This window comes from Protopterus annectens, chromosome 5.part0, assembly GCF_019279795.1.
Source record: "Protopterus annectens isolate FY-2018-M chromosome 5.part0, PAN1.0, whole genome shotgun sequence".
NCBI classification, from domain to species: domain Eukaryota; kingdom Metazoa; phylum Chordata; order Ceratodontiformes; family Protopteridae; genus Protopterus; species Protopterus annectens.
Window position 1 is genome coordinate 559,690,949 of NC_056735.1, and position 24,431 is coordinate 559,715,379.

The 24,431-nt window shown below is 37.3% G+C and overlaps 1 protein-coding gene across 3 annotated transcripts in view; it reads left to right on the forward strand.

The window, feature by feature from the left end:
* Positions 1-24,431, forward strand: part of LOC122802701 (arylsulfatase H-like) — a 672,840-nt gene that overhangs the window by 561,786 nt on the left and 86,623 nt on the right. For all 3 annotated transcript variants that reach the window (XM_044072448.1, XM_044072446.1, XM_044072447.1), the window contains exons 9-10: positions 9,072-9,234; positions 18,532-18,653. In XM_044072448.1, coding sequence (XP_043928383.1) covers positions 9,072-9,234; positions 18,532-18,653 — 285 coding nt within the window. The remainder of the gene's footprint in view (positions 1-9,071; positions 9,235-18,531; positions 18,654-24,431) is intronic.

Sequence of the window (24,431 nt, forward strand, 5' to 3'; positions counted from 1 at the left end):
AGTGTGTCAGGTTTAGTGTATGACTGAAGAATGCAAAAGAAGCTGAAAAGTAAGGTGTATAAACAGATGTGTGACCAGCACTACTGTATGGTATAGAAACCTGGGCAGTAAAGACAGAGCAGATGAGGAAGTTAGAGGTGATGGAAATGAAGTGCCTGAGACAGTAGGTTGCACACTGTGGGACATATGAAGAAATGAGGACATAAAAGCAGAAGCTAAGATATCTCCAGTTGCAGAAAAGCTCAAAGATAACAAATTACAGTGGTTAAGGCACATCTGGATTAAAACAGAAGACAATCTGATGAAGAAGATTTAGGACAGACAGGAAGAAGATAAGAGGAAATGAAGGTGTTCAGCAAAGAGGTGGATGAATTGTGTGAGAGAAGTTCTGTGGTACTCAGACATGAGTGTTGAAGAAGCCAGGAGTGTGACATTGAATCGAGAGAGATGGCAAAAGTTAACATGACACCCTGACACCATGTGGAAAATGGGGAAAAGGGAGGCTGATGATGATGATGGTGATAATGATGATATTAAAGAATAGAGGTGGTCCACTGAGTAGGAATAGCAACCAGAACGGTTAAGGATTTTAAGAGAAACCTGTATATTTAATTAATTTCGTTCAAGTCACTATCTGATGACGTCTCAGCAGTAGGGACAAAAGAGCTTACTCTGCAATTTTATTTATTTTTGTTTGACATTTTTTGTCATTGTTTACATTTTTATTTTATACACGGAATAATCAGCTGTTTTTTTTTATTCTGCCTTGAGCACAGAAACTTTTAGAATCCTGTCTCTAGTGTACTTAAAATCCTTAAAGTCATTTATTAGAATTTTGTGTGTGTAATAAATTCTCACATTCTCTTTTTAGAATTCTGTCTATGGAGTTCTTTGTTTATATTCTTATTGGGAGAATTCCATGTTATTTTCTATGCTTAAAATTCATATTTCTTCTAAAGAGTTCCACATTTAGTATTCTAGCGGTAATATATCTGTAAAGTTATTTTTTTTAATATATACCTAATTTTGTATGGTGGCTTTTGTTTATAGAATTCCTTGTTTTTAACTCAAGCAGGAATTCTGTCTGTGTAGAATTATTTGATCTGTGGAGTACTAGCTATAGAATTCTTCCATTGATTTCTGCACTTACAGAATTCTATATTAACAGTTCTGTACACGATTAATTCTGCCTGTAGGATTCTTTGTTTATAACTCTTATCTACATAATTTCATATCTAGAGTTCCACGTCTGTATAATACTGCTTGTAAACCTCTAAGTTTAGAATTCATTTTTCTTTTTATAACTCTGTAGTTGGGATTCTATATGTAGAATTTTCTGATATGAGTACTTTCTGAGAAGGTTATATTTAGAATTTTATCTTGGAGTTTTGCAAATTGGACTGTAGCCTCTTCAAACTTTCAGCAATGCATATAATTTATAATGTTATATTCTTATTTGCTGCTTCTCTCCTTGTTTCTTTTCTCAGTCATGGCTCTGATTAATAGCATTATTCTTACAAGTATGGATATAAGTAACAGCTTTATCAAAATGAGGAAAAAAGTTGCTAGAATGTGTGCTGAAACAGCCTAGTGAAAATTATGCTTTACCTATAAAGATACAGGTTTATTCCCACCAGATGTAAAAGTCCCAAAATGAAAAGCAAGGTTAATTGTTTAGCAAAAAAAAATGCTAGAAAAGTAAAACAGAACGTTATGCAAATAATAGACTGTATCCAAAATTGTGACATCAATGGGCAGCATGATTTTCAGCCCAATAAAAGTGCTTTGACTGAAATCTACTACTTTATAAATAGTGTACTTGTAAACAAGAACATTGTCAGTTAACTGGTACTATATTTATAAATGTCATAAGGGTCTTTGAAATCACATTCTGCTAGAAAAAAACACCCCAGCAGTGTCACTTTTTTCAACAATGCTACTTTTCCTGATGAAATATTTGACTGGTTTTCTGATTCCTTCACAAACATATATTTTGTTGTTACATATAATAAAGTAAACACTCAGGCAGTGACAGTAAACACAAGAGTACCAAAAACTCATTCTTTACTAACAATTTACCAAATGAATTGCTGTATCAAACTGAATTCATTATGCTGATGGTGTTTTAATAATACAGTCATACAACTGTGTTAAAACAAATTAACACAGCTCTTCAGAAAAATCTGTTACTCCTGTGGAACTGGTTACACTCAAAAATCCTCAGTAACACACATTGTATCTCCCCAAAGAATAGCAAAAGCTACACCTATCCCTCTTATAGATGACAATGGATAACACCTATAGTAACCTAATAGAAATACTATGAAATGACACTGGATCAGTACCTTATTTTCTTTGCACACATTGACTCACAAACTCAAAAGGTGTTAAATCAACAAAAATAGCACACAAAATCTCACATCATCATCATTCCCATTTTTTAATGGGGTTAGGGTGTCACACAAACTGTCATCATCTCTTTAAGTGAAAAGCAAAAAAAAAAACAGTACCCAGTTTACTTCCCAAGCGCTTCAAGTGAAAAGCCAAAAATAAATAAACAAACAAACAAACAGATAAATAAATGGTCTGTGATCATGTGATCTGGTACCTGGAGCTATTGAAATGCAGGAGCCTATTGGGTCCCAGCTCTGCACCCTGCCACCAACCCTCTTGTCCCACATATTCCTATAAAACAAAAAAGAACATTTCTTCTTCTGTTGGCACACCATCTATGTACACAGATGCATATCCAGTTTCTCCTGCCCCAGCTCTTCAGTGCTTCAATGGAAGAGGAAAAAAATACTGGCACACCAACCAATTGGCCACATACATGGCCCTATATCCTGCCCCAAGCAAGAAATAAATAAATAAAAGTGTGGTATCAGGTACTTGGGGCTCCTGGAATGCAAGAGCCAATCAAGTCCTATCTTTGTGTTTTGCCTACAAACCTCCTCCCTCACATTTTAGTAAAAAAAAAAAAAAAATATATATATATATATATATATATGTGTGTGTGTGTGTGTGTGTGTGTGTACATATATATATATATATATATATATATATATATATATATATATATGTATGTATATACACACACACACACACACACACACACACACACACACACACACACACACACTGGATATAAAAAATTTACGCACCCCAGTTAAAATGCCAGTTTTTTGTGATATAAAAAAGGGGAAAAAAATGTAAAAAATAAAAAAATGTACAATATGCTGGTTGAATAAGTGTGCACACCCTTAAACTAATACTGTGGTGAAGCACCTTTTGATTTAATTATAGCATTCAGTCTTCTTGGATAGGAGTCTATCAGCATGCACATCTTGACTTGACAATATTTGCCCACTCTTCCTTGCAAATGCACTCCAAATCTGTCAGAATGTGAGGACATCTCTTGTGCACAGTCCTTTTCAGGTCACCCCCAGATTTTCTATTGGATGTAGGTCTTGGCTCTGGCTGGGTCATTCCAAAACTTTAATCTTCTTCTGGTGAAGCCATTATTTTGTTCTTTTGGATGTATGCTTGGGGTCACTGTCATGTTGAAAGGTGAAATTCCTCATCATCTTCAGCTTTCTAGCATATGCCTGAAGGTTTTGGGCTAAAAGTGACTGGTATTTGGAACTGTTCATAATTCCCTCCACCTTGACTAAAGCCCCAGTTCCAGCTGAAGAAAAACAACCATAAAGCATGATACTGCCACCACCGTGCTTCACCATGGGGATGGTGTTCTTTTGGTGATGCGAAGTGTTGTTTTTGCGCCAAAAGTACCTTTTGGAATTGTGGCCAAAAAGGTCAACCTTGGTCCCATCAGACCATAACACATTTTCCCACATGCTTTTGGGAGACTTTGTGTATTGTTTTGCAAATTTTATCCAGGCCAGGATGTTTTTCTGTGTAAGAAAAGGCTTGCATCTTGCAACCCTACTCCATAGTCCAGACATATGGAAAATACGGAAGATTGTTGTCACAAGTAGTATACAACCAGTACTTGCCAGAAATTCTTGCAACTCCTTCAGTGTTGCTATAGGTCTCTTGGCAGTCTCATTGACCAGTTTTCATCTTGTCTTTTCATCAATTTTGGAGTGACATCCAGTTCTTTGCAACATCACTATTGTCCCATATTTTCTCCACTTTTTGATGACTGTCTTCACTGTGTTTCATAGTATATCCAATGCTGTGGAAATTTTTTTGTACCTTTCTCCTGACTGATACTTTTCAACAATGAGATCCCTTTGATGCTTTGTAAGCTAACTGTGAACCATGGCTTTTGCTGTAGCAGGCAACTGAGTAAATGTCAGGAAAACCCTAGTAGGACAACTGAACTTTATTTGGGGTTAATCAAAGTCTCTTTAATTGATGGCAGCTGTGTATCCAAGAAGACTGAATGCTGTAATTAAATCAAAAAGTGCTTCAACAAAGTATTACTTTAAGGGTGTGCACACTTATGCAACCAGCATATTGTACTTTTTTTATTTTTTATATTTTTCCCCCCTAACAGATTTGCTTTTTTTTCAATTGAAATGTACAGGTTATAGGTCACATTAAAGGTTGAAAAAGTTTTGAAATAATTTATTGTGGTCTCATTTTTTTATATCACAAAAACCTGACATTTTAACAGAAGTGTGTAAACTTTTTATATCCAATATATATATATATATATATATATATATATATATATATATATATATATATATATATTTTTTTTTTTTTTCCCCCTTTAAATTTTAGCAAACTGCTTGTTACAAATGTAGCAAGAAGTTGCTACAGTTTATACCCAGCATTGAGTGCTACTGCACTCAGGTTTTATTTAAAAAAAATAACTTTTAAATTCTATCAAACTGTTAGACAACACATGGATTGCTACAATGCTCTCATTTTACTGCAAAAAAAATATTTTTTACTTTTAAACTGGAGCAAATTGCTTGTTATAATGTAGCAAGCAGTTGCTGCAGTTTATTCCAGACAAGGAGTGCTACAGCATTCAGTTTTGACCTCACATGCAATACCAGCTTTTAAAAGTTGGTCTGCAATAAACAGTAATTAGTATCAGTCAATCGCTCCCCTAATACTTTGAATCCAGGACAGTTACCCCTGTTGTCCCACCCTAATTAAACTATTGAGAGAGGGTGACATGGGTGCCATCACAGCCAGGTGACTCCTGTTGATACTTCTGCAGATACATCCTACTGATGCCTTTAGGTGTCAAATATTGCTTGTGTTCACATTTGCATTAATAATTTTAATAACAGGCTCCATACAAGTATTAAATTATTTCATCTTAAGGCTTGCACATTGGCAAATACAACTGTGTTGATATTTGATCTCTTTCTAGTGTGGGCAAAGAGATAGTAAATGCTGTTCATATAATATTTATTTACATATTAGTTATTTATATTGTAATAAATGTAATGGTTTTCTAAATATCGTGGCAACCAGGTGGCACAGACAGAACTGCTTAGCTTCATATGAAAGCTCTTTGCTGGATGAACAAAATGCTACTAACGCTGTGTGTGTACCAAACTTAAGTGGTTGCTGAGATATTGTAAGTGGGTTACAAACCTTTACAAATTTAATAGTTACTATGTTTACTGTGACATAACATTTAGTTTAAGACATAGCACCTAAAGAATACTACCACTATAAAATAGTTTGTACTGAAGAGTTTGACATTTACACATATTTAGTAACTCCTATGGTTCCAGAGATATTAACAATTGTTTGAAATGTGAGGACATAATTTAATTCTATTGAAAACCTTAGGTCCACCCATTGGAGGTTATGGTACAAACTTCCAGAGCCTCATTAGAGGGAATGAATTAAGACACTGTTAGCAGGCTGTGAACATGCTACTGTGTGGTATGGAGTAGGAGCATACCTCTCAACTGTCCAGATTTTCGCAGAATGACCAAATTTTGCTTCATATTTTTGGCGTATTATTTATAAAATTTGTGGTCTTCTGACAAATCACTGGGATGATCTGAATATTGAGATCACTAAATAATGATATACATTTGTGTTTCAGACTTCAAACCCTTCAGGAAAATGTATGTTAAAACAAACCCTGTCAGTTTATCAAGTTTCTAAGTTTATGAGTAATATTTAAAATCTGTCCCTATTTTTGGGCCTTTGTCTTCCCATTTTGTCAAGCTTTGTCCAGATTTCTTGCACTAATTGGTTGAGAAATATGAGCAGAGGGTACAGTAAGAATAGAAATGCAAAGATGATGCTGTGGGATTTAAAAGGATTACATATTACTGGAGGAAATGGTGAAAACTGAGTTAGGAGAATAAAAGCAAACTGAGAGAATAAACAAAGAATGGGAATAGATTATGGATGTAGTAGTCAGAACTATGAACAAGGGTTTAAGGCAGATGCAAAAACAGAAGGCCATACCTCTCAACATCTTACCACAAAAATCTGAACAAAAACATAAACAATGGGAGGCAATGGCCCAAAATAGAAACAAATTTTAAATATTGACCTCATAAAGATGGAAAGTAGCTTATTAAAAGGTTTTATGTTAAGATGTATTTCCTGAAGGATATGCAGCCTGAAACTCAAATGTCTGTCATTATTTAGTGACTTCAATACTCACTTACTTGCTAGAAAAACAGAGATTTTATGAGGAACCAACCAAAAATATGAAGCAAAAATCTGAGCATTCTACAAAAATCTGAACTGCTGTGAGGTGCAAAGAAGGCTAATATTGCTACATAGAAATGGCAAGCTAGCAGTTAGAGCAAAGGGTATGTCTTTCAAGAAGTGAAAAAAAGAAAGTAGGGAGGGTGAAGAAGATACAGATAAAAGAGTCTGATAGTGATAAAGATGGTAAAATTAATAAAGGTGAAAGTTGAAAGGAATTAATTAACAGAAGGGATCAAAAGGGAAGTGATCTTTTTTTTTTTTTTGTAATATGTAGCAGAAAGAAGAAATGGAAGGCCAGAAGTGTCTTGGCCAGGATGAATAAATATGAGAGGGAGATCACAGTACTAAATAAAAGGGTTTCTTCAGTCTTCACAAGGGAAAACAATGAAGGGTGCAATGCTAGCAGTAAGAGAAGACAGGCTTTGGAGAACAGTCAACAGACACAAAGATATGGGGGTTCAAAGAGGAAACTGTCTGTCTTTAGGGAAAGCAGATTGCAAAGCTCAGATGGTCTGCCTCCAAGTGTCCTCAAAAACTGGGCAGTCTGTTGGTGGACCCTTTGATGGACAGCTTCAGTGGATTACAGATTAGTGCAGAAGTTCCACAGGAGTGGAAAACAGTGAATATGGTACACTAGCATAACAGAGGAGCAAGAAAAATCTAGGGAACTGCAAGCCTTTAAGGTTAACAGCAGTACCGGGGAAAGAAAGGCAAAGAACCAGAAGGAGAGGGCTTGAAAGTCCACCCCCAGATGACAGTCACAGTGACAAAAATTAACATAGTATCATGCCAGGAAGATATTGTCAGTGAGAAATGATACAGTTGTTTTACTGGTTTACAGTTGAATATGACAGGAGGGTAGCAGTAAGTGCAATCTGGGTGAAAATCAGCAAGGCCTTTGATTCAGTCCCACACAAGAAGCTGAATGGTAAACTGCACATGATTGGTGTGGGATCATAACTGAGGAAATGCATAGCTACATTGTTGAAATGTAGGACACAGCGGATTATGGTGAGAAAAGGAACAATGTCAGGCATTAGAAAAGCATCAGGAAATTAACTAGTGCCTTGGGTCCAGTAATCTTTCGTTATACTTGTTGCAGACATATCTTAGGGGCAATGCACATGGTAGCAGCTAACGTTCACTACAGTCAAATCTAAATTAGTAAACTTAGGTCAGTGGAACCTTGGTCTGAAGTATTAACTGGGAAAGTAGCATAACACCTGTGGTGTAAATCACACTTAGATTGGGTCACCTGAAGCAGAGTGAGAAGGCTCCAGAAAACAGAATATTGTGGTATATCCTCATGAGTATAGATTCCAGAAGTAAAGAGAAAAATCTTCCACTCTACAGAGCCCAGTTCAGAAAACACTTTGAATACTCCTTGCACTTTTAGAGGCCATAAATCAGGCTGTTGGAGAGTCTAGAGGAAAGCTACCAGAATGCTCCATTGGAAGAAAGGAAGGGGGTTGGCTTTACTGGATTGAATGTACCCGTAAATACTTAAAAACATAAAAAGAAAGTCATGGGCATTTAGAAGTTATACAGCTGAAACACTGGTATGTCTTAAGGGTTCATTACATATATATCCAATGGGCCTCCACTACAGGAGATTTAGTGTTTTATACAGCGAAGATGCTATAGCTTGGTTGGGTCTTCCTAGCACTTTTAACTGAATGGTTTGTCTTTGTGACTTTTTACTGTGTGGTTTATTTTTTTAGGATGAAAGGAAGGGAAATGTCTAAAGGTTTCTTGTAATTTGCTACTCTGAGAATCTCCAAAAGCACTTTTCACAGAGATCATTGTAGTCTCGTGGAATGGCTTACTGAAACAGGTGTTTTTGAAATAAATCCATAGAGGCATTCACTTTGTTAGGTGTCAGATAGGAAAAGGGGTAAGCCCCAATGCATAGACTGAGGGGAGACAAAATTAAAGGACATGCTGCACAGGATTATTGTCTCCACCTACCATCAGGTAAATGTACTGTAATAATGTGCAAGCTATAAATCAAGGGTAAATGTATTTCAGTATTTGTCACACTGTCCTCATTAGTATTTAACAGGCTATATTAGACATTTTCAGATTACAAAATGTATTTTTTTTTTTTTTGTAAAATATGGAGTCAGAGCAAAGACATCAAAATTTTGGCTAAGCATGATATAATGGTGATGTCAATAAAGAGCATTAACTTCCTTCACATTTAAAAATGCAATATATAACTTTGTTTATCTTTAAAAGTGAAAAAATGGAGCATGTCCAGCAGGCAAACAGAATTTCTGATCATTTTTTTTAATTGTTGTTTACAGCTCACGCCAATTTCTAAAATTATAGTGTTCTTGTAACAGGTCAAAATTAGAAAAAGAAAACTTTTGGTAATTGTTTCATGTGTTGCATTTGCATTTCAGGTGGAAAAGGAATGGCTGGATGGGAAGGTGGTATCCGCGTGCCAGGAATATTCAAATGGCCTGGTGTATTTCAGGCTGAAACAACCATTAATGAGCCCACAAGCCTTATGGACATTTACCCAACTGTAGTTAGTCTGGCTGGAGGGACTCTGCCTGAAGATAGGTAAATGAGCTTTATATTCTGTGTTAATTAACAGCTACTTAAGGACAGAAAAAGACATGAAAATGTGTAAATGTTTGTCATCGGCAGTGCTTTTCGTAGGACAGCAAGATTCCCATTTAAAAAAAAAAAAAAAGAAAAAAGAAAAAAAGTACTGCTAGAGCTCAACACCACTCCATCATCACAACCATCACCACACCTTTAGTAAGAAGCGTTTATATCACGTTATCGAAAGATGAAAATAGCGAATGCTATTTCATCGGCCCCAAAACATCTAAACATGAAAATATCGAACATTCAGAGCAGCAATTTTTTTTCCCATGGAAAAAATTTGCTGCTCCAAAACATATACACACAACACAAGCACATCAACAAACAGCAACCACACATACACTTAAATTCCTACATCTAACGCTACACTAAACTAAACATGCACTACTATCTGACCACTTACCTTAACCTAAACCCTAACCCTAAGGTCCGTCACTATCGCACACTCACCTAACCTGCACCCTAACCCTATCTCACTTAAACCGCCCCTCACCCTAAAGTCTGTCACTATCGCACAAACACCTAACCCGCGCCCTAACCCTAACTCACTTAACTCGCCCGTAACATACAAACAATCGCACACTTACCTGAACCCAACCCGCAACTTTCCACTACAGCACTAAGAATAGCGAAGCCACAGAAACGGTGAACCAAATTCTTTCCCAAGGAATGAATTCGCTGTTCTGCAGCTTCGCTATTCTTAGCGTTTGCTGAATAGTGTTCGATATCAGAACATTCAAAGTTTTAATACTTCGATGTTCTGATATAGACCCAGTAAGAATACAGACATGTAATGTCAAAAGTGCAAGCTTAATACAAGTTTAGAGAGTTCAATTAAAATCATATTTTAGATAGTCTACTCAACTTTCCATTGCTTCAAAATATGTTCTTAAGTATTGTGACCCTCCACTGATTCATACCTCACTTCAAAATCACTTTCTTCTGAAAAGTGTGTGCACTACAGGCTCATAATTAAATAGTACTGAGTATGTCAGCAGTTCCTTTCCAGAATACCAGTTTCTATAAAGTAATTCAGACGTTTACAAATTTAAAACTTTTCTATAGCATACTGGGTGGGATATTTCAAAAGAATCAGCAAATGTCATATTGTCCTTATGCAATATTGGTATTAGGAGTATGCTGCCAATCTGCTATATTAATTGGGCTTTGTGAGTTTCCTATGCATCCAGTGGCAGAAAATTATTTTGAATATTATAATTTTTTAAGGAGCTGAACCTTTATTTTGCATATAAACTCATTACTTTTTGCTAAAGAGCAGCAAGTGATTAAAGGATTTCTATATTTTCTTTCTCGTGTCTACTTGCTGAACCCCAGGTTTCTATATCAATCAATTATTTTGCACCCCATGGGTGACTGCTGATCACACAACCATTATGCATGCAGCCATTGATGTTTTCCTGTCTCAATGACAATAACTCCATCCCAGCAGATAATGTGGGCACTGATATCATCACAGGACCATCCCACACTCTCTCCATTGCATGTGCATGCTCCTAAACACATCCCAGTGACAGCTATAAGTACTGGCTTGGGATCCCCAAGCCAACATCCTCTAAGATGGTTACATCAGAAGAATTTGGACGGTGTTTTGTGTCTGATGAGCATCTGTGGTGATGGCTTAACCATTCAGTTTATATTGCATGGATTTTTTAAAAGCCAGTTTACACTTCAGGAGCAGACCTTTCAACTGTCCCTGATTTTCAGGGACATCCCTGATTTTGAGTTAAATTTTAGCTCTGTCCCTTTTAATCCCTCTTAACACTGGTACCCTTTGGACAAAAGGTGGTGAGTTATACTTAATAAATAATGACAATAATTAAGAACTAAACACTTATTTTACTTCAGGAAATGTATATTAATTCATATTCTCCAATAATGTTAATGCCGCAAGTTAATAGAACTAATATTTTAAAAGTGTCCCTGATTGACCCTGATTTTTTCTGGATTTGTCCCTGATTCTGTAGAGATTTGTCCCTGATTGGTTGAGAGCTATGTTCAGGAGGTGTGAATGGCATGGGGGAGTATTGGACTAGGGAAGGGAAGGGAATAGAAGAGCATGACAACTGTACAAACAACTGACCAGAAAGGACAACAAATATTATGGTACGAAACATCATATCCTGATGCAAAAAGATCACTAATCATATCCAAAAAAACAGGAATCACTGCATAAATTATTGTGTTACACATATTTACATACATTGTTAGAGTGAGTACTAAGGCCTATCATTAGCAGGTGCATTAAGGGAAGATAGTACCTAAGAGATGAGAGATAGGGTTAAAAAATAACAGCTGCAATTTAGCACAAAAGTGTTTGCTTCCTGCATATTAGACTTTGTAGACAGAGAACATCACACTAAAAAATGATGTAAGAGATAGACCTAGCAAAAAGCTAAACAGGGAATGATTCTGGAAAAGGAAGAGTTCAGGATTAGATATAAGATATAATGCATTACATTAGTCTATGAAACTCACATGCTGAACAAAGTTATTTACTAGTGTCCTTTCTCTGCTTTTTTGCATTATTGTTATTATTGTTGCTAAGCTATGCTTAAGCTCTTAATTTCAAATGATCTAAAGTTAAAAAAAAAATAATAATAATCAAATAAAAAAGAATCGGGGTAAATCCAAAAGAAACCCACCTTCAATAAATAAGTTCCTTCATTTAATGCAAACAAGAAAATATGCTGTTGATGTTTCTTCTTCAACTTTGGAGCTGCGAGAATGGAGAATGTAAGTGGTAAGGTTTGAATTAAATGGTTATTTTTGTACTGCTGCAACATATGTCCTTTTTCTGGTTTGAGTATCAAGACTAAGCTGGACTTTAGCTAAGGTGAGCTCTCCTCTGTCTCCACTATATGTTAAGCCACACCACTTTAGTACTGCTCCATCTAGTGTTCCAATGTTTGCAATTGCCAACACACCATGTCCTAAATCAGTGACATTGTTAACTATGACAGTTTGACTCCATGCTAATGAGGCCGACAAAAACAGGGTGACATTTGTCTGTCTGATGCTAGGATGTGAGATGCCACTAAAGCTATTCAATCCCTTACATCATGCAGATTTAAAAATGACCTCATGGTAGTCTATGTCAGTGTGAATGACTTAATGTTGGATCTCATTATACGTGTGTCAAGTGCTTGTAAAACCCTGGTCCTGAGTGGAATTCTACCTTCTTCCCAGAATGATGTTTAAATATTGTAAAAAGATATTTTGGTTCAACAATTAGGTAAGTAGCTGTATTATTCTAAATTGGCCCAGTTTATTTAAGCTTGGGATAATATGGTAATTAGATCAACTTATTTCACAAAGGATTGCTGACAACTCTCATTCTATGGCTTCTACTTCCCAGCCAAACTCTTGGTGCTCCCAACATGGCTTTTTAGGCAGAGAACAGTTACTGGATATTCTAATATAGCAGATCCAATTACAGCAAATTTCAGTTCTAACTATATCAAAGATTCTCTTCTTACTGCCTGACATCTTAACATATTGCCTAGTGATTTTTTCCTCCCAATAAAATCTGATAGTGCCTAGTTCCCAAGGATTTTGTAGGGTATATATTCTTGGGGGTTACCACTGGATGATCGAAATGCCGAAATGTCGGCATTCATATGGCTAAGACCATATAATCAGCTTTTGGAATTAAGAACATCCAAAAAATAAAAAAAAATGTAAACACTACAAATGTCTAACACATTGCTAGCAGGGGGGGGGGGGGGCAAGCTCCCCTGCACCACCCTTGGGGGGCTCCACCCCCCACCCCCCCGTAACATAAATATACCAACTCCAAGATCGCACTACAGTGCATGAATGGAAATCTTTCCATTCCACACTGTACTGAGATGCTGGTTTCACATTATTGGCATTGCAAATGTCGATCATATGGTCTCGGCCCTATGAATGTCGGCATTTTGCAATGTCGACAATGTGAAGGGGACCCATTCTTGGACATGGGTACTGACAATTAATAGTGTTAGACATGCCCTTACAGACACTCTTGTTAAACTTTTTATGTTTAGCTACTGTCTTTGTTGCTGATGAGTGATGACCTGCAGTAATGATGTCCCTCCATAAGGGTGGCTGTATAACACAACCAGGTCATTATAGACCTATCACAAGCATCGTCTGCAGAGCCATGGAATAAATTATAACTGTCCTCATAAACTGCGATATCTAAAATTTTGTTAGACTTGACACCCAGCAGTTTGGCTGGGGATGGATTGATTTTGTCTACTGAATCTGGTAAACTTCCTTGAATGGGAAAAAGATGCAGTGGCCATACAGTACAAATGGTGTGGCAAAGAGCTTTAACACCATTTCTTATGCTGATGTCATACAAAAGCTAAATGCTTTAAAAATTGAACAATATCTGGTAAGATGGAAAGCAATTTGGCTAAAAGACAGAACCTACACAGTGCAAGTTGCAGGTGCCTCACCAGAAATTTGGAAAGAAACCAGAGGAGTCCAAAGACCTGTCTTTTCTGGCATTTAATCCTCAGATTTCCAGGCAGAAAACCAAGACCTCTGGCTAACAAAGTTTGCAGACAGCTGCAAACTGGGGGGGTTCTGACAGTCAACCCTCCCACCAAATGTACACTCCCTAGTAAACCCTTAGCTAAAAGTGAGCTAAATATAAATGCTAAAAAGTGTATCATCATCAATTTTGGCAGAAAAGCCCCTCTCCTCATCATATTATACAGGCAACACATCACTATAAAACAAAAATGTAGTTAGGGACCTAGGTGCTGGGTTGATAACTTTCTCTGTCTCTCACTCTTTCTTTCTGTCTCTCTGTTTTGAATACCATGTGATAATGGTTGCCAGGAAATCCCTTTATTTCGCTTGGCTAATTGCCAAAGGAATAACATCAATAAGTCAAAAGAGGTTGGAAGCTCTATTCCTTTATTCAGAATCTTACAGATGCTTTGTGGGAAATCTCTCTTATTCTCCCATTTGACAATTGGTAGTTGTGGACCTCTTGTATCTCTGCAAGCTCAATATCTTTATAAATCTAGAACTAGAGGCTAAATCTCTACCAATGCATAATTAAAACACAATGGTGGGACAATTTTGCAACCTAACCTAAACCTCTGAAATAGACTTCTCTTATATGGAAAGCACTGTGACTATCTATGTTCCTTTAAACATAATCTAGATGACTGAATGGTTGTCCACAGATTTATTCTAGGACTGACTGGTTTGCCATCCTGGAGAAAGGAACTGTAACATGAGGGAGGGAACTGTCATGCTGTAAGTGATAATAAGATTATGTGGCCTTGGAATATCTATGAAGGTCTGAAGCTATAATTATTGTTGGCCATACCTTATTGGCTTATTCCAGTGAGAGTTTAGCTTAATTAAAATTTGACATGTCACATATATGGATCAATGACTAAAGTGCAAGGCCTGTAATTGTAAATCCTGCAATTTCAAACTCAAATCTGTGAGGAGAATGTATTATGTGAAATACTAAAACTCAGTGTAATACCATTAAAAAGAAGTCCCCTAGATAAGCAGACACCTATAATAAATCAATGTGTATATCTATACACACACACACCCACAGACACACATACTGCATTGAAATAAACATAATACTCCTGGGTATCATCAACCTGGTGATCACAGTTATGTCACTCACAGTTATGGGTCTCCTAGTTCTTCCCTGCTCACCCTATGTACATCATTAAAAGTGAAAGTGAAAAAAAATGTTCATGTGTCTGTGATTTTGAAATGGATAATCCCTGTCCTTGGAATCATAGTCATACTGCTGAGAAGAGTCTGTCTGCTTTTGTGGTCTTTGATGCTGTGTTTTCTAGACCATATTTTTTGGCAGAGATATCCTTGGAAAATAGGTCTGAAAGAAGCAACCAGATTAATAGTGATTTAGAGCACCCATCATGATGGTTCAGTTTAGGAATCTAAGAACTTCACCTGGAGCAAGGATACCAGGATCCACACTTGGTGTCAGGACAAGATGTTCTGTTCATTGTCAAGCATCCAGCAAACACTGATGTTTGGTTGACCTGACAAGCCCAACCAGAATCAGCCCTATGAAGCTGCATGTAGTTGTGTTAGCTCATCACCACCTAGAGCGAAGATGGGGGGGGGGGGGGCTGATGCTATGCCATTCGAGTGGCAGAAATAGGAACAGGGTGAGTTAAGATGTACTATATCTTAGACTTTTAATTTTTTTGTTGGACATGGAATGTTATCACTGTGCAGGGAAAGGGGCCAGAGCTTGTGTGGGAGGTTAAAACATACCAGTTACATCTAGCTGATCTTGCCTCTGCACAACATTGATTCAGGAATCAAACTTCTTTATTGTGGGTGGTCTCTCTTCTTCACCTCTGAAGATGACCATCAAGCACAGATGTTGAGATACTCTTAAACCCCAAGCTGGGTGATTTTTAGCTGGAATTTATGCCCGTAAACTAGAGAGTTATTTCATTGTGACTGGAAGTTGCAGAGAGGAAAGCATTGCCTTTTTTTGTGAATATGCAATTACTAACTATTCAAAGTACTAGACCTTCTTTGAGAAAGTAGGTGTAGTGCTTAATAGGGTACCACCTACACAATCTATACAATTGAGATACCCAGATATTCAGAAATGGGAAGAATGACTTGCATGATCACATTCCAAGTAGTGAACTGATTCTAGTTTCTCAGCTAGTTCTGTAGGAAAGATGAGTTTTGCAAACAGAGGTGCATATAAGTATAACTGGTACTAGAATATCTGGGCAGAAAGTCAAGGAATGATTTTGTAGTTAATTCATCACTCTCACAAACCTACATTATGGGTAGTTATATCAACAGGGGCTCTTTGTTGTTAACCATTATTTGGAAATGCATTGGGTCAGATAACTGGTTCAGCAGTTGCACAAACCCAAATATGTAGATAATGTGCCCTTGGAATAACCAGCCATTGGTTTTGTCACAGTGAATTCACATCCAAAAGAGCTTCTCCCAAGTGCCTGGAGAGATCAGAAACATAGACTCTGAAATGTCCTTGTACAACACCTCAGGATTTATGGTGGCAGTAAAGTGTAATGCCAAAAAGGAAGTGAATGTTGATTAGAGTGGTAACCCTAAGACCTGCTGGAGAATGCAACAGGTGAGAGAAGATGCCAAGTTGTTCAAGAGGATCTTCCATGTAATGATACCAGTTGGGTCTCAGAATGTGACTGATTAAGTACTGATGGACCAGGAAAGAACAGGTTGCAAGATTCTGCAATGCAAAGGCTCAAGTGTGGAATAAGGTTTTTGAGTCTTTATTGAATGACTTTCAGATCATCTCAAAGAGGTTCTTGCTACATGTTAGGTGGCTCAAGATGAAAAGTCCAGATATTTCTTAGACGGTTCTCAGCAAGGATTGAGAAACATTGCCTCTGCTAGGGACATTGTCAGGAGGTAGAGGGAACAAGGACTAAGTAATGCTGAGTTCAGCTCAGGACATGGCCGTGAAGTGGAAGGAGCATTTGAGAAAGTCCTGACTCCATTGAACTCTCTCTATGATGGCAGTCAGAAGCAGAAGCTGGGAATTTGGTCTGTTCCAGTAGATGAGATCACTGCAGTAATTAAACATCTTCTCAATGGCAGGGCTGCAGGAATGCACAAGACCTACCTGGAAATGCTGACAGTGTGTTTTTTGGTTAGCATTCCTTTTCAGCATTGCACAAAGGGGTGGAACAGTAATTTTGGGATATTGCAGTGGGGAAGATCTCCCCTTTTTCAGAATGGGAGACAGTCACCTGTGGTATAAAGGTGTACATAGCCCAGAATTTTTGAAATAAAATTGCATATAGTATTTCAGCCTTTAATTTATGTTAAACAATGCAGATTCCATCCTGGCTGTGGTCTGGGATTTTCAGTACTTGTATGCATGCGCTTTGTGGATAAGGAGAAGGCATCTGATTGTGTACAATTGTGTACATATAAAAAAAATGTCATGTAGAAAATTATACAGGGCTGCTTCATGCCATGTGGTTCTTACATTTGCAGAGTGAGAGTTTGTAGCTGTATTCTCAACAGTAAGCCATGCATGTCTAAGGTTAGAGTATGTTTCTCTTAAGGGAGTGCTATGTCTTCCTGTCATGTTTGCTTTGATTTTAACACATTATCAATGTGCAGTCAGTAGCTGGAATAAACCAAAGTGGGAATGTGAAAGCTGTGTGTTTGCTGTTTGCATATGATGTTGTCCCCCTAGCTTCATGTAACTGTAACTTCCGGCACTGGAGCAGTTCATTGCTGTGAGATAAGTAGCTGGGATAAAATTAAACACCTCAAAATCAGAGATAATGATTCTCTCCAGAAAAATAACTTATTGCCATCTACAGTTGAGTAAAAGAGGATAAGTGCCTGTGGTTTAAGCATGCTTGATCCTTTCCATGAGAGAAGGTAGAGGAGATCAAGAGAATGACTAGGAGATGGGGGTGCAGAAACAACACCACCAGTACTGCAGGTGTTGTACTGGACTATGGTGGTGAACTAGGAACTGAGTCATAGTACAGTCAATGTCATGGTTTACTGGTCAGTCTGTGTCCTTATCCTACCTATGGTCATGAAATTTTGATACTGACTAAAAACATGAGATAGTGGATGCAAACATCGGCAGTGATGTTCTTTCACATGCTAATAGAGCTCACTTTCCAGGACAGAGTAAAGTATTTGAAAGACTTAGAGATCTCAGAATGCACTCATGACTCTTTCTTCTGGACAGGAATTGATTACAATGATTTGAGCACTGCTGATGGAACTACTGAAACATCTCTGCATAGGAGCAGCACCAGACTTAACCCAATGAGAAGAAGCCCCTGCTTAGACTCAAGACGTGTTGAAAGGATTATACCTCTCAGTGTGCTTAAGAACATCTGAGGATTTACATTATATGCTGGAATTTCAAAACAGGAAAGCCTTGTCTACCCACTCAATATGCTATCATACTGACCTCGACCAAAGCAAACAGCTTAGAAAACATATGGGTAGAAAATACATTTTAGTAGTAGTTTGTTTTATATTGATTAGATGTGAGATCTCATTTATCTGCTGTAAAATTACTGGAGTGTTTTCATCTGTTGCATTTTATATAATATTAAGAATTCTTAAATTTAAATATTAATTGTTTACATTATGCATTTCTTTTGGGGTATTTATAAATGCACCATTAAAGACATAGCAATACCTGTGCATTAATTTGTTTCTAATGACATCTTTATTTCTCAGAACAATTGATGGTAGGAACCTAATGCCTTTGCTGCTGGGAAGGACACATCGCTCTGAGCATGAATTCATGTTTCATTACTGTGGAAGTTACTTGCATGCAGTCCGTTGGCATCCAAAGAATAGTAAGTGAAGTTTAAAGTAGCATATGAAGCATTAGTGTTTAGTATCAGAGTTTCTATTCTGTCAAAGTATCTTATCCTGAAAAGTAAACTGTAATATTTTATATGAACAAAATACGATGTTTGTATTTTTCTATTAAGCCTGCATAGCTTTCAGATACGGTGTATTTTCTCTAAGAATTACTGCAAGGTGGGTTGTACATGGGTAGATTTTAATCAGGGATACTGCTGATGTTCATTTACTTCTGAAATTTCTTTATTTTCTTACCTCTATTGCATGTCAGTTTAAAAATATGCATATACAATATTGAGATATTGGTAATGTGAAATAATGTAAGAATTGTTGACATTCTGAGTTGCAGTACCAACAAAATGAATTTTTATTCCACATTTAAACTAACAGAGAAGAAGCATTTTCATGAAGCAGGATCAACAATTCCTTAAAATCTGGGCTGCAGGTCTTAACGGAAAATATAGGATAAATGTTGTCATCATACATTTTCTGTATTTTTCTAGGTTGATACTGGCATGTGTGTGCAGTCTTTTTCTAACTACAATGCAGCAATGAATTTTATCACATCCAAAAAAAAAAACCTCTTTACTGCCCATAGTTAAGCCATATAGCTGTTGATGTATACTGTGGGATTCTGGAATGCAAGAACATTTCCACTTATCCAATATAGGAAGACTGAAAAGTTTGGAGAGAAACACAGTTATATTTACGGCAGAAGAAAAGTAGATCTACATTGTGGCAATGTACATCGGTACGGTTTCAGAGATACTGCTCACAGCATTATTTAAATGCCGGCTAGTTCTATCATGCTTCATGTTTACTTTAAGGTACCAGAGACATTGGAGACAGAATGAGTCTGTACTAGTTTATTGCATATATTTTTCCAAACCAGATGCAAGTACAAATAAAGCACTGAAAATATGCTTCTTGTCGATATCACAGTCAGCTGGATACTGCCCCTGTGCATAATGGACAAATCTCTACAGGTCTACAAAGACATAATCAGTCTTGCCCTGATCACACAGACCATCATGGTAATCAGGCATCACCATACCCACCTGCACTGCCTCCTTTGAGTAGATAGTGTGATGCACATTTAAACTTCACAATATTTGAATGCACACACTTTACATTTTGAAAACGTGACAATGCAGCATCAAAAGCACTTGGCATTACTTCACAGTAGCTTACATTTCTCACTAGCAGACGATATATTAGCGTTTACTTTCTGTAATCATATTTTCCTCATAGCAAGTAATTTCATTACTTTTCTGTTTTTACAATCATTACAGATCTTGGTACCTTCATGGAAGCCTCATCACATACCCTCATGAAGTAACTCTTACAGGCTGTGGATGAGAAGGCCTTGCCTTTTGTAATAATTCAGTATTGATTAATATATGACCTTCAGCTACATCATATGTAGTCTGGTCATTAGACTGTAAAGGAGCTAACTCCAAGTCTCTTACTTCTTCAGATTCTCCTGGTTGCAGCAGTTGCTTATGTAGTTATAACAATGGCTTACATGGTTAGGACATCTATGGAAAAAAAACTGGATCAGTTTCTGTTTTCTCTCTAATACAACTCTTTATTTATTTGGATAACATATACCCCTGGTTCTTTAGATTTAGCAACAATCACACCTCTTATCCCCTTATCTTTTTCTGTGTACTTTGAGATGATGTGTCTGATCTGGATTAAACACAGGCAAGAAACAAACTGAATGGCCAGGATTCATAAATACATAATGCACTAAGCTATCCTGTTTGTAACATGATTGCTCAGTGTGTTATGCCAGAATGATTCAGAGACTACTTTAGCACTGCAGTTTTAAGAAGAGAGAGCAGTCTGAGTGCTACACTGGTGTCATTGTTGATGGATTATGCAATAGCATCAGTCCAGTGGTATGGCTAATGCTTATTAGCCATGTGTGCTTCCTCTAAACTTTTGACCAGGATAGGAATAGCAAGGTGGAGCACTTCAAAGAATAACTGCACCCTGCTGTTTGGGAAACAAGGTGAAAAAAGTATACACCATCTTTTTACAACGTACACCTAGTCATTCCTATTGCTGGAGATAGAATCTGTTAGCACTACAGCAGGTAAATGATGCAAAGCCATCGCTGTGTGTTGGGATGGGGTGTCTGTGAATGCCTGTGCAATTGCTTTGTGTAGACTGTAGGCAGAAGAATAGTGTGATTACTGGTTACTATATAGTGTTCAATTCAAAAACATGATACTGTTCTGCAAATGAGATATTGCTCCATGTGCCTTTGTCATGTTTCAGAATCACATTATATTGTAACAATACTATTGGGCAAAGTGGCTATGCCCAAGTAGTAACAGTGTTAGTGGTGCAGCAAGTTGCATGCTCTCCTCTGGTGCTGAAAATTGTGAGTTTTATTCCCACACCGGTAGATTCACAGCTGACACTGCACTGCAGCATATGGGGGGTGCTGCACTCCTGAGCTTGTCACCCTGCGGATGAGATGTTAAACCAAGGTTCCATCTGCTTGAGCTGGTTGCACCTCAAAAAAGGCTGAATATCCAGGAGAAGAGAAAATCTGAAACCTTCTTCTTTAATCTTCTTTGTTTGCAAGGGGCAAGCATCCCTGCACCCCCCTTGCTATGAGTGAAAGCCCTGACACCCTCCAAACTTACATATACCAACTCTGAGATCACAATACCTTGGACAAAAAGGAATACTCTAGGAAATGGCCACCTTGGACTTAATATATGTACATCCTTTTTTTTTTTCAGTCTTTCAGTCTCTCTGTTTTGGGGCTCACTGTAGTGGTTCCCAGCATTTCAAATGTTTACCGAAAATTAGAAGTTCTGCTGTGTTCAGACTAAAAAATAACAACCAGTAAGATAAATATAGTGCATTTCTGAGTGAAAAAGCAAAGCTGACTTTTTGGCTTTCATTAAGATTAAGTTATAGTAATGACAACTGTTTATTCTTTCACTAATAATATTTATTTTATTTATTTATTTATTCATTTATTGCATTTGTTTACCAATATAGTCCAACTGGGCAGAATGCTACCCCTTTTCAGCAGAGGCCCAGGGAGAAAACTGAGAAAAAAATCCCAAAATGACTTAAATAATAAAGTAGACATAGGTATACAAGTAATAAAACAGATATACAAAATTTAAACTGAGTATCACTAATTAATGGTAGCACCTTGTAATGAGCTATGAAACTTTCTGGAGAGAAGAGCACTGGAAAAAAAAAAAAACATTACATAAAGAATACAGTAAATAGAGTAATCAGCAAATACATGTTTAAACAGAATATCATTAATTTATAGCAGCATCATGTAAAGAGATATGAGACATATTTGAAAATGAACTTGACATAAGGAGACAAATTGGAGGAATATTCCTGGAAAACATACCTCCGGATTCAGCAAACGTCCATGCAGGAATAACTTATTCCTGCATATAAGGGACCATCCCTGTGCAGCATGGCAGCACACCATACATATGTATGAAGGCGCACTGCCATGCTGTAATACATACACGGGGATGTGTACAAGTGCTCGGGACATGTTTGAGAGCAGTGCTTTTACAATACACATGCCCCTGCACACCAGAATTGTGGTACAATAATTTAAAAAGAGAGAAATCACTCGTTACACCTCTCAACCCTTTACAGTAAGAAATCTGGACAAAGCCATAAGGGACAACTGCTAAACGTTTTGCTATTACAAACTTAGAAAGTTGATAGAATAACAGTTTTCACATTAGCATGAATATTGTGAAGGGTATGAAATCAAAATGCACACCTCTCAATCCATTAGAGTAAGAAATCTGGATAAAGCCATAAGGGATAACTGTGAAATATTGCTATTACAAACTTAGAAAGTTGATAGAATAACAAGCTTTGCATTAGCATAAATTTTCTGAAGAGTATGAAGCATAAAACGCAAATGTTCTGTCATTACTGTCAAAAGTCAATCTGTAATGATCTGCCAGAGAGCCACAAGTTTATGAAAAGTGGACCAAGACTATAAGGCAGTAATCCGGACATATTATGAAAAGTTATATGTCATCAACGTTTGCAAAGCACAGCCCCCCACAAATAAATCTTTTTTTTTTTTTTTTACATCTGCAATAAAGTTTAAGCATAGCTGCGTGGGTGTGCCCGTTGCTTAGCTATGCTTAGCTCAGCTTAAATGGCATGAGAAATTAAATCGCAATAGCCATCAACATAAACAGTAGAATAGCATAGCAGTTAGAGCATATGCCTTGCATGTAGTCATTCATGGTTCGAGCCTTATTAAAGTCCATTTCCATTTTGCATGAGAAATCATTACAATTTTAATTTATTTGTATATTTATGTAGGAAGTAACTTATATTTCTCAAACAGAGTAGTGTATTAGGCCCAGATGTGAGGTGTCAGTGTAATAAAGTTGTGAACCCCCATATAAGTGCCCCATACAGTATAGTCACACAAGAATAAATGTAATGAAAGCACATTGGGGGATATCAGGGAAGGTAAACAAATGTATAATATGTCAGGAATGATGAATCAATCCCATACAGGTGGTAGTCCATAAAATAAAACATAAGCAATATTAAGCATTGCACAGCTATGTAAGCATTGTGTAAATATGAATGCTAAGCAATGAGTAGCCCAGCGAAGTGATGAAACACACATGTGTTATATTTATAGCAGAAACGGCCACGGTTTGAATCTCGGGAGTGGTATTAAACTGTATGCATAATTTCAACTAGGATTTTGTGAAAATGTGTCGAAACAGTCAAGTAGTATTAACAAACATTCCCTCCACAGGTATTCCAGGTAAGAGAAGGTATAAAGTAGCTATAAGAAGGCAGTAGTTGTACTGTGTCCAACACCCATGGTCCAACCCCAAGGCTCCAAATAACAGCTAGATAAGTACAAACACCAAGTGGTCTCCCCGAAGAAATATTCAAAAGTGTCATGCTGTCACAGCTACTGGTATCTGCTAACAACAACCAGGCTGACTGATAGAAATCAAGCCAGAGTGTGTGAGTAGCACACACACACACAATATGAGTGCACATATGTAACCCTGACTATGTGAATATGGGTAGAAACAGTCATGTAGTATTAACAAATTGTCCCTGCACAGGTCTTCCAGGTAAGAGAAAGTATAAAGTAACTATAAGAAGGCTGTAATTATACTGTGTACAAACATACCACTGCCCAACCCAAGGCCATAGTTGTAATAATACCTGTAGAGTAATGAGAAGAGCAATGATCATTAAAGCTGTGACGAGTGCAATAATCTACATTTGTTAATTGACATCTCTCTCCCTCCACCTTATCTTCACCAATAATCTAAACACCTAATATGTTTTCCGCCAAACCTACTGTTGGGACGTATCCTGTTGTTCTAAAAACATTGAAATTTATTCCAATTATTGTTCCCTGTTCAAATACTATCATTGTTGGCCTGTTGCTATCAATGTAACCTGCATGCTGGTGTAATGCCCACTGTGGTTCCATATATGCATGTGCTCTGTTTGCTATGCAAATATTCCAAATCTGTTATATTGGGTTAATGGGAATACTTATGCATACTGTTATAACTAATCCTGGAATGTGTTTACCATTACTAACCAACATATGTTCTACAACTGCAATGCCATAGCACTTCAGGGAAGGCAGATCCCAGTGGATTTGTCTCTCCCTCCTCATCTGGCTGTGGCACCGGGCCCTAGCACATCTAGGACCCACGCTGGGACCTCCTTGTCCGCTGGTCCTGCATCACCTTTGG